General features: G+C 28.5%; 1 protein-coding gene across 1 annotated transcript; it reads left to right on the top strand.

The window, feature by feature from the left end:
* Positions 1 to 8,614: 8,614 nt before the first annotated feature.
* On the top strand, positions 8,615 to 9,232 carry LOC132744040 (neuroglobin-like). The gene has a single exon (XM_060732650.1). It carries the CDS (start codon positions 8,615 to 8,617, stop codon positions 9,230 to 9,232), a length of 618 nt encoding a protein of 205 aa, XP_060588633.1.
* Positions 9,233 to 12,137: the final 2,905 nt, after the last annotated feature.

The following is a 12,137-nucleotide window of genomic DNA, read 5'->3' as shown; positions in this document are numbered from 1 at the left end:
TAAAAATATATTACCTTATATAAATGATAAATGTTATTTCATAACTAATCCTTTGCTATAAAAATATCATTAAAATTATCATTTTCTTTGATAACATATGATTCTCTTAATTAATTACATATTATATTCGTATTATATATTCTTTAATTTCTTTGTAAAGTAACCATCCTTCAATTGGCTTATCAACAACAAACTTTTGCTCCTAAAACGATGGCTAGAACGTCACCTTTCGTTGTTTGATGCCGTGTCTTCATTGCTGAACACAATTACTTTATCCGCTCTAATTTTGTGCGACAGAACTTAAATTACCTACTATTAGTAACAATAAAGCTTATTACGAACTTTTGTTCGCAAGGTCATAAAAACCATTGTGCACATTGATGATGACTTTTATATAATTAGAACGATTCTGTTATTATAGAACGTCTTTGTTACTGTTCGCCATTGATTACTTAAATGATTAAACATGTAGATTTTTGTTGTGTTTGAAGAACGTAAAAAATTTAAGTACATTTTAATCGTCAAATATAAGAACAAGAGTTATAAGATATGAAATCATTATGTAAGAATTTCAAAAGTCGAATATTCGTGTTTTAAATAAGTATAATGAATTTCATTTTGTTAAATCTACAATGTTATATATTTTGATGTTACTGATAACAGTGAATTTTAAAACCTTTTTGTCTGTTTTGCAACTAAATCTTTTATCATGTTAGACATTTTTACATCACGTACGATATGGTCTAACACGTTGGCATTCTAATTGAGGTCTTCGTCAAGGGGAAGTTATGTCCCCTCTTTTATTTTCTCTTTTTGTTGAAGACCTTGAATTATATCTTCAGTAGGTCTTACTTTAGATGACATAGTTTTAATTCTTTTATTATTTGCTGACGATATGGCTATCATAGGTAAAAACCCAGATGAAATACAAACTCTTTTGAATCTCTTATTGTCTTATTGTAATACTTGGGGCCTTAAAGTTAATACCTCAAAAACAAAAATTATTAATGATTTCAATTATATAGACCTGTACTATTTTTAACTATACGTCTGGTAAATTTATTCTTAATCAAGAATATTTAATTGGAAAAGCTTTAAAATCAATGAACATACTGTTATGTAAATGTAAAGAGTTTGATCTTAGTCCAAAAACATTATGTCAGTTGTTTGATGCCTTCGTTTCACCAATGTTAAATTATTCATGTGAAATTTAGGGTTATTCTTAATCTAAGGAAATTGAAAGAATACATTTAAAATTGTGTAAAAGGTTGTTAAAAGTTAGATTAAATACATGTAATACTAGTGTATATGGTGAACTTGAAAGATATCCATTATATATTCATAGATATGTAAGAATTATTAAATTCTGGTTAAAACTTGTAAATACAGACAATATAATATTAAAAACAGTTTATACTCAAGCACTTGAAGATAGCAATATAGGGCAGACAAATTGGGTTTCTAATGTTAAAAATATTTTGAATAACTATGGATTTTCATACATTTTTGATAATTGTAACAATATAGACAAGGTTATGTTTTTATCAGAATTTAAATGTCGCCTTATTGATCCCTTCAAGCAAGTATGGTTCAGTAATCTTAAAAAAAGTCCTGTTTTATGTATATATAGAAATGTTAAATCTTGTTTTGAATATAAATGTTATCTTAATATACTACCTAGGTGTTTTAGATTTTATTTTTGTAGATTAAGAATGAATGGTCTTCCGCTTAGAATTCAAACAGGTAGATTTAGTAGAAATGGGATTCCTCGCGAAGAAAGATATTGTTTGTGTTGCAATAATTTAGATATTGAAGATGAATACCATTTTATTTGTATATGTAAATGCTATGACGTTATAAGAAAACAACACTTAAAAACTTACTATTACAGAAATCCATCAGTATACAAATTTACTCAACTGTTAAACTCGAAAAGTAAAAATGAGCTTGTACGCTTATCAAAATTTGTTAAAGAAGCTCTTTCCATTAGGTATACACTTTTAACTAATAATGTCTGAATTGAATCAATGTTCATTCTCCAAATAATTTGTTTCCATTCCAAAAGTATTCATAATTAATCTTATTTATTTATAAAAGTATACAGTAAATGCACATCTTTTTTCATAGCTATATGCATGTTGTTTGTTTGTTTATTAGTTTATCTACTTATATTTTATTATGAAACTATTGAATACGTAAAATGTGATATCCAGATTTTGTTTGTAAATTTTCATGCAGCTAAAATATATGTGAATATAATGTATTGTACATGATGTACTTTGTACAAGTCTTAATAAAATTTCTGTTCTGTTCTAATTGAAATATGGGGGGTAGATGTATTTGAATACGAGATTATCGTAGATTATTCTTTAATATAAAGAACCTGTATAAAAGGCTTTTAAAACGACAAAAGCACATTTTGATTATCACGTTTCCACCAATAAACATTCAATAAAACAAAAAATATTAATATTACTAAGAAATAACACAACTTATATTATTGTTATAAAAACGGCATTCAGATTATCATTATTTTTTAAGTTTTAAAACATGGAAAATTCATCACCTAATTTTTTAACGTACTTATTTATTTTTCATTTCGTATTTTCCATCTTTTTGTGCATACATCCAATACTTCATGTTTGGAATATCCTCTTAACCCAGTCTCCAACACCAACAAAAGAACAAATTAAGTGTCACTTTGCCTGCGTGACTTTTTAACTTATAACATTTGTTTAAATAAGTTTTTTAATACAATCGTTATATTCCATGTTGAAGTTTGCTTTTTATGATTATTTAATGTTTGATTTTATATCGTCGATACGCAAAATTATCAAAATGACATTATACTCATTGTTTCGCTGTCAAGTTAATTACAAAAAGTAATAATATGTTTCAAGAGATTGATCGATATATAGTAATGGACCAATAATTTATAGTGAAAAATGTTTGCGATGAAATATAAAAACTACCTATAACTATAAATAGACTGTGCCACTCTTTTTAAAACTACACGTTACTGATATCCGAACGTTATTTATAGAAATGTCGCTTGGTCACGTGGGTTAAATTTGCATTTAAAATATAAATCTAACACAATTTTGGCAAAATGTTAACTTATTTCAACAGTTACCTGTGCAGAAACTTGGATGGGCATGATGAAACGTCAAATAATTTGATAAAGGATTAAAGATTATCTTTTGCTGAATATAAAAAGAAACGAAGTTATCAAATATGCAGTTGCATAGTTTACGTGGAAATGGTCAATTTAAGATTTGTTCAAAACCTGTTAAAGAGATGAGTTTGAACACCCACATACTAGACTGATTTGTGATGTTATGAACATGTAAGTTTCACGTGGAGCAACATTTGACCTGACATACATGTAAATAGACATACTTAATTGAAATGTTATTTTAAACTTAGATTGTTGTATTTATCAATTGTCTATCACATCAATATGAATTGTAGAAATCATTACATATATTCCTGTAGAATTGAACTTCAACAGCAAAATAAACGTAATAATATCAACAGCAATAACATTATACACAAACAAAAACAAGTACAAGTAGCAGTAGATTTTAAAGAATAAGTAGAAGTAGTAGAACAAGTAGTGGCAGTGGTGGTGGTGGTGAAACAAAGCAAATTAAAACAGCAAAAATAAAAAGGGAAAAAAATATAACTATGAACTCAATGTATTTTATAAAGAGGAAATACATTCGTTCCCATTTTAAATGCACTATCGTGCACTATTGTAACATTTTTTAGCTAAATTAATGAAATTATTTCGTGAAAAGTAACTAAATCATGCAAAGTAAACATCCAACTGTTTTGTTTCTGTTGTATTGTGGCAAATGATTTTGCGGAGAGATTAGAGATTGAAGAGTTTCACTAAAAATTAAATGCTTATACAGTACATAAATTGTTTTGATAAAATAAAATGTTTTACAAATTAGAGCTATGTACATGTAACATGCAAGAGGAAAACGTTCCCTTTCACATATCAAAATAAAGAAATCAATTTTAAACTTATCTATAAAACATTTTTATAGTGAAACCATTCCCCTGTTATAAAACAGATAAAACAATTTGATAAAAAAGTTATAGTAATACAAACAAACTGTATTTTCGCATGAAATTCACAGACTGAATCAACTTCCAGAAGCAATACAAAATAAATGTCTGCTTTTGAAATAAATAGGGTGAAGCCTATTAAAAGGATCAAAATCAATTTGTCAAGAGAACAGACTGAACCAGGTGAACCTGTTTGATCAAAATGTCATACCATTTATGATTTCTAAAGTGAATATAAAAATGTCAGTAACACGTAATACGAAAAGACCACTACTGTTTCTAGTGAATAACATGCAAAAGTAATATATAAGTTTACAGCATTGTTAACGAAAATGTCCAGACCAATTTAAGCCCACACAAATAGGTAGACAATAAACTGTTCACAGAGGTTGATGCGTGAGAAATAAACTCTTATGTTTGTAAGTTTTTCGACACCTTCAATAAATATTTTGATATAAGGCAATACAAATAATTTTACAGCTTTTGTAATGAATTTAATGACATTGGATTAAATAACGGAAATTAATGGAAACTGTCAGTGAATTCGGATAATCGCCGAATCGAATAAGAGTAAACAACAATTATATTATCATGTAAATGTAATGTTTATAAATAAAATATTGTTTAAACTAACAATTATATTGACAAATGCTAGTACGAAGGATTACTCATTTCTCAGCCTCCTGTTTAACATCGTAGGTTAACTTACCCTTCAGGACATAACATTTTTGCTTATCTATTTTAATTTGTTTATTTTTCTCTTCACATGTATTAAAATGAACGATAATGAGATTTTAAAAATTAAATTATTTATATTGCATTTTCTTATGTATTCCATTTTTCTTTCCTTAAACTTTTCTGCCTTTCACATGTTCAAACATGTAAACACCTACTAATCCGGAAACCTTTCTAATCCGAACTTTTCTTCTGGTCCGGACGAGTTCGGATTAGAAAGGTTCAACTGTATCATAATCTGATAAAATAGTGCTCCACTAGGTGATGTGTCTATTCAAATGCACATATCTAAAATCAGTCACGTTAATAGGATAGGAAACAAACACTATATGAACATTGACACCACAAGCAAGTGTAAAATATGAACAGGATTTACTCTAGAAAGCACTGGGACGGCAAATAAGATGTAACTTATAGGACTGAATACATTACTTCTGTGTTTTACTTTTTAAACAAACAGGACATGACTGGACTAACTATTACAGGAATCATTAAGAAATTATCATGTAAAACATGCCGCATTCTTAAAATTAGGAGTACTGGTCGTGTTTGTTCAGACCCTAGACTGGCTGTTTTTTTAGTGTGTCTTTAAGCTCCTAGCTTCCACAATCGAACAAAAATAAATTCTGTATCAAATAATATCAGTCTTGAAATTTCAATACTAAATGAATTCATATTTCAAGGAACGATATGATATAGTTAAAATATATGAATTACATTTTTAATTCTTGACGAGTCACTGTTTTCGTTTTTGAATAATCAGGTTTACTGAATCTATTAAAAGTTTCATTTAACAAAGTAAACATGAATCATTTAATTAATGTTAACTTCATTAATTTAAGTAGCTATACATTTTTACAATAAGTTCCAACACCATAAGGTACATGTAACAACAAAATGAAATCAATAAATTAAGATAAATACACGAACTGCTGCAAAAACATTATACATAATTATTATATATACTAACATGATTTGTGCTATTACACATTAAAGAGAAGCTCTGATTCTAGAGTAACAAAAATACTTCATTCTTGCATAAGCTTTTTGTAATGAAAACAAAGGCGCGATGTTCTTCAAAGATTGTTTCGTAAACATTGTTATCAAATTTAAATATTTACAGGAATAACAAAACACCAAGCTATTTAATAAAATGCTGATAACGCTAGAGGTTATTAACAATTTGCTTTATTATGGGACAAAGCTCAATATTTGCCTTTTTACATTATTAGTTATGGTTGTCATTATCACAGGTTTAGTCTGCTCGTTGATTACCTCAATAACAATTTAAATAGGGCTTCAAAACCGATTAGTAATAACCGGTGGTAATTTCCACAAATATATTAGGTTTAATCAGCCTTTAGTTTTGAAGGGGTAAAGGTGTTTTTTTTAGATCAATCGTTTAATATGATTTTCATATCAAAAGGATTTAGTTTGAAGATGAAATGTGTGGACGATAAAATACATAAACAACAAGGAAATCCCTTATTCGGTCAATTCAACAGTGAATGCTTATATCTTTTTATCTCTCGGGCTAAGTTTGATTGTTCTTATGCATGATACGTGAAATTGTTTTCAAGATATGTCTACTAATGCCATCAAGCAATCAAAATTCTTAGCTTTTATTAACATTATCACCACTTTTGTTATGTTATTTCATTTATATGTCTATTTCTTTATTTTAGAATTTATGTAAACGTTAACAGTTAAAAAAAACCCAATAAAATCGTTTACATTTGAGACACTTGAATTATACTAAATTTGTGATGCAACATTTTCAATTTTCCCGTTTTGGGCGTTCTTTATCTATTCTCTATTCTAACAGAAAGTCGCAAATGAGCCAGCTTACATTAGATCAGGGATTCAACTCAGTTGTTCGCTAGGGCCTTAACTGAAAACACGATTATTACATTGAGTTATATAATGAAGATGGCAATTATTCTTTTCATTCGTAATTTAATCACGAGCTCGTTGATTGTACCGAGTGAACGTCATTATACACCTTTATTCAAACTGAATCCATTTCTCATCTATCTCATTTAAATAATGACCGTATTCAACATTTATTATCTAAAAACTAGAGGCACCACGGAAGCTAATTATGGGAGTTTCCTGAAACACAAACAACCACTCTTAGGTTTTTAACCTCAATAAAATAAATAAAACACTGCTCTAAAATAGTTTATTGGTTAATCATTTCAGAATTTGTGTCGGTCGGATATAAAGCGCAATTTTTCAAAGCACTATAATTATCAATTATAAAGTAATAATAGTATATCACTACTTTTTAAATGATGTCAACCATACGTGTTGTAATTAACATATAAATTGTGGCAATGGACGTAAATAATTAACTTATCCAATCAACGCATGTTATCTTTCGAGTACTTTTCGAGGACAAGATGAACACAATAGACAGAAAACTTATAATGTCGAAGGCTTTATTCGAAACTGTTGTAACTAATTTTACACACAGGAGTTACAACCATTTTGCACCAAACACACGATATGCATATATTGTACTAACAAATAACAGGAATTGAATAAAGATTAAACGCCAACATTAAGACTGTATAAAATTATATTTGTTGATTTAACTGCGATCTAAGTATGTTTATCTGTTTTATTCATTTTAAAGGAGATGGTTATGGGTTGTATGATTTACATGATTGACATTTTGATATTTGCCAGTTGAAATCCTGCAGTTGTTTTAGCCATTTCATTATCATATATTTTGAAATTAAAGACAACCGTTTTATCAAAACATTAATATTTGTGTAAGAAGTACAATTTAATATTACAAATAATAGTTATTGAAAAACAAAAATGTCATGGAATTCATTTAGTCGATCGTAATTTTCTTAATTTCCGTAACATTTATAAACAATTTTCACAAATTGCAAAATGATAATTAATATAGTATATGGAACAACAAATGCTTGAAACAAAACACGAGCAAAAAATGAAATGTAAAGCTGTTACAAATTTATAGCATAACATAACATTGTGTATATATTTTCCCTTTTTATTGTACCTTTCACTTTGTTGAAATGCTCACTATTTTCTACACGATTTGTTTGGTTATCATTTAATATTTGCTATGCTTTTAAATGTTTTCAAGTAAATGCATAACTATATCAAAGATCTGGTAGAAGTGAGATAAAAGATCACAAAACAATATATAAATTTTGCTTTATCAACAAATCCCCATCAACAGATTCCTCCTTATAAATAAGATTACGTATCATGTTATGATCTTGAATAAAAAAGCATCTAAATACTTTTGTACGATAATCCAATCATTTTTGGCTGGAATCAACTAAAGAATAGTATTTTATGTCTGCATTCACTGACGTCTGTCAGATATTATACTCAGAGATTGTTCGCCATTATAAAAGAGCCTCACGATGCAGAAATTCCAATATTGGAAAAGTCAGCTGATGGTTGAAAACAGATAATAGAGCTATTTGTTAAATCCAGAGGACGTATGCAAAAAGAGGGACTAGTCATATATTATGTTTAGCTCGATGGATTTATTAAACTTATTAAACAGGAAATAATGACAAAAAATCAGGGATTAAAAAGAATTAAAACAAGGTGTCACGGGCATTTAAATTAAGAGCTGGATTAAAAAAATCAATCAATACATTCGATAGAAACCTGGATATAGCGGTGAAATGTAACATACTTCAAATTTTACCATATCTGCATCATTATATTTTGAAATTCATTTTAAATTTCTGTGGAATGATATATTTGCAAACTTTGTGGATCACATCAATGCTATAAAACCCCAGAAATAATGGGTTGTGCAAACTCTTTACAATATAAGAAACATCCATCCAAACACATCAGTCCAAACAAAGATCCCATAAAATCACGGATAATATTTACATTGAAATGTCCGAGAGATTTACCTCCATTAGAAATTAAAACGGTTCAGCAAACTTGGCCTTCGTTGGCGAAAGACTTACAAGGTAACGGACTTCAGATTTTTCTGAGAATATTTGAAATATGTCCGGAAATCAAGTTCCTGTTCCATGTTGAAAACGTTCGACATTCACAACTTGCAAGAAATGACACCATCAAGGCGCATGGTAAACGTTTTATTAATGCCATTGGTTTTGCAGTGGAAAATTTAGAGGATATCGAACAAGAAGACAACAAATTGTGTAAATTTCTGTTTAACCTTGGAAAGCAGCACCAGAATTTTCAGGCATTTAAACCGGAATATTTTGAAATATTTTATGAAGCGTTAATGTGTCAATGGGAACGCTGTATGGGTGATCGGTTCACGACGGAAGTGGCAAATGCATGGAGTCATTTGTTTGTGTTCTTAATGGAAAAGTTAAAAGAGGGATATTCTTCACACGAAGTGTCATTTGAAGCTCATTTGAAAAATAAGAATGATAACAGTTGACCAATTCACATTGTTGTAAATCAAATTCTGTGATAATAATGATAAACCATTTGCATGTACAAGTTTATTTATAATTCAACTCCTGAAATGTAAGTTTATGAGTGTTTTTAAGTTGACTTTAACTTTAAAGAGATTTATTTTAAGGAGAAAGATGACTTGCTCTTTTCAAATTAAAGCTTTGCTGTTTATGGTTATATTTACGTGTATATGTATTGGTGGTTTCAAATAAATGTAAACTACGAACTTTTGATATATCGTTCGATCTTTCTATTGTTTTTTATTCTATTGTAAAAGTTGCTTTCGTTCGCCAAAGATAAATGATAACTGATAAATGCATATATCAAAGTCATCAATTTTTAAGTTGTTTCATATTTCTATAATAATTAGTGTGCATTAATTATCGTATGTCTTTCTTATCGGTTATGTGTTTGAATATATTGTGAACATGAGGCTCAATAAAGTGTCGTATAAGATAAAGTCATCAGACGTAACATCTTTTTGAAATGTTTGTTTTTTTATTCAACAAGTCTATATTCATCATTCACACGTCATGATTACGACTTGTTTTACTTTATATGGTTATTTTAGCCTTAATCAGCCATCTAAATATTCTCACTTTATCTGGAAATGAATTATATTTAGTGAGTACTAATTTTTCATGTTTTCGTCATTTGGACTCTTCTGTCAAAAAGTATTGTTAAATTATTTTGCTCTTAAAAAAACTGAATTCTGATATACAGAGACAAAGGCAATTACAGCTTTTAGAGAGAAACCTTAACCGTCAATTCCATTACTAAAAAGAAACAATTTAATTAAAAGACAACTAGACAAATAATCGAATGAAAATAAATCATTTAATTTTAATACATTTGACCTGACTTTCCAAAGTGCTTAGATTGCTCAACTTTCTTGTTATAAGCAGGAAATAATTTGATTCAATATATCTCATAAAATGCAAAAATACATTATCACAAAAGGCAAAAACAAGAATCCTTTTAAAGACAGATGTCCCACTTTATTATTTAAAATGTTTTACAATGCACACTGCAGGTTTTTAGTTGATCAGGCATTCAACTAGAGAACGCAATATTATCGTTATATTTCTTAAATCTAAACACATTGCTTGGTTTGTGGATTCATGTCTCCAATCCAAGAGAATGATAGACAATAAAGTTGTTTAATCGGCAATTGGGAATGCAGCACTTGCATGGATTGTACTTTTCATTATGCCCAGGAATTTCAATATTGCGTGTGTGATTGGTCATAGCCAATAAATGTTTTAATTTGATTGTCTTTAAGCATATTGTATATATTTGACGGATTATTATTCTTCACTTGTTTAAAAAGATTTGGTTAAAACATGAAAATATTTTAACATCACTGATAAAAATACAAAGAAAGTCAAATATCCTTCAATACGTATAGAACTCCTTTATCAATGTCAGACAACTTACGCTTCAATCTTGAGGCCAATTTCAAAATGATTTAACATATTTCACCTTTGTCGTCAAATATGTTTTATCATTAAGGAGATTAAAAAAACTTTGATTTGCAATAACGTTATTTGCATTATGCTAGCGTGTTTTGTACGCAATTTCTCAATATCTGTATAAAGATATTAATTAGACAATTTTCTTCTTACAATATGATATGCAAGACATTGCATTCAAGTCATAGTTTTTGAACATCTTTTTATCATTGTTATTATTTTTATAAATAAGTTCTGTACTTTCAGCTTTTGATCGTGACACACAGAAACGTACAAATGAAAAATCATATTTTCTATTTTAAATAGCAGGCTGAAAGTGTTTTATTAGCTTATCAGTTTTAAATATATTACAATAAAAATGTTACCTTTTAAACGGGCGTCATAATTGTTCATGCAATTTTCACGCAGAAACATGTTTTGTTATTGTACATATGTCTTAATATATTCTATTGGATGATCGTTCACAACTGCATTTCTAGAGAATGATAGACAATAAAATTCTTCTCTCAGCAATAATGTATTCAGCTCTGACATTGCTATTGCATTTGATATCGTTATCATTGTGAATGTAGGAATATTAATATTGCGTGATGGATAGATTATGGTCATTTGTGTCCAGTACAAAGTCATACAAAAATGTGAGACGTCTTTAAATCTTATTTAACATTTAACTAGTGTCAGACGACTAACGATTTAAACGTTTACGGCTGATATTTATATTTAAAAACATTTTGACCAGTACCGTCCAAAATTTTCTTTCCCAATGCGATATTTTTGAAAGAAACGTTTATTTGCAATAATTATATTGTAAAATTAATTGTGCTGTTTTATTCATTTTTGTTATTTTGTAGGAAATTTGACATTTTTTGAAGGTATGTGCTTTAGTTAAATCAGACATGGCTTGTATGTAATGCTTGAACTTCTGTTTCACAGATATGCATGACATTTCATATATCTAATAGTTTCATGATCCTCTTATTTTTCGTGGTTGATTTTGTTTTTGTTTTCAACACTAAGAAAGCAAGTTACTTATCAATGATTGGAAGAAAAAAAACTTTAAGGGCATTTATATAATCATTCTAGTTATTATCTAGTAAAAACTACATTCCTATATAAAGAAACTCAGTGTGTTAGTTATTGCAAATTGTATTTTGGCGTCAAACACTCTAAAAATGCTGTAATTGCATTATAACAGTATTGCCATTTACATTGAAGTAAAAAAATTCCGGCAATATTACGGTTGTACGATATTCATTATTTTGGATAAAACCTGTAAAATCGCTTTATTTCAATAAACATTTTAAATGCAATACCACAAAATGCAAAATCAAGAAACCTTTCCAAATAAAGACGTCAAAAATTCTGTCACGCAATATATGCCATTTGTTGACATGCGCATGCATAGCATTTTTTCAG

This window comes from Ruditapes philippinarum, unplaced genomic scaffold (genome assembly GCF_026571515.1).
Source record: "Ruditapes philippinarum isolate M1 unplaced genomic scaffold, ASM2657151v2 ctg1811_1_1_1_1, whole genome shotgun sequence".
NCBI lineage: Eukaryota > Metazoa > Mollusca > Bivalvia > Venerida > Veneridae > Ruditapes > Ruditapes philippinarum.
This window is presented reverse-complemented; position numbering and strand designations above follow the sequence as displayed.

Bases quoted from the DNA above. Each gene is read 5' to 3' on its own strand.
- LOC132744040 (XM_060732650.1), top strand. From the start codon at position 8,615: ATGGGTTGTGCAAACTCTTTACAATATAAGAAACATCCATCCAAACAC.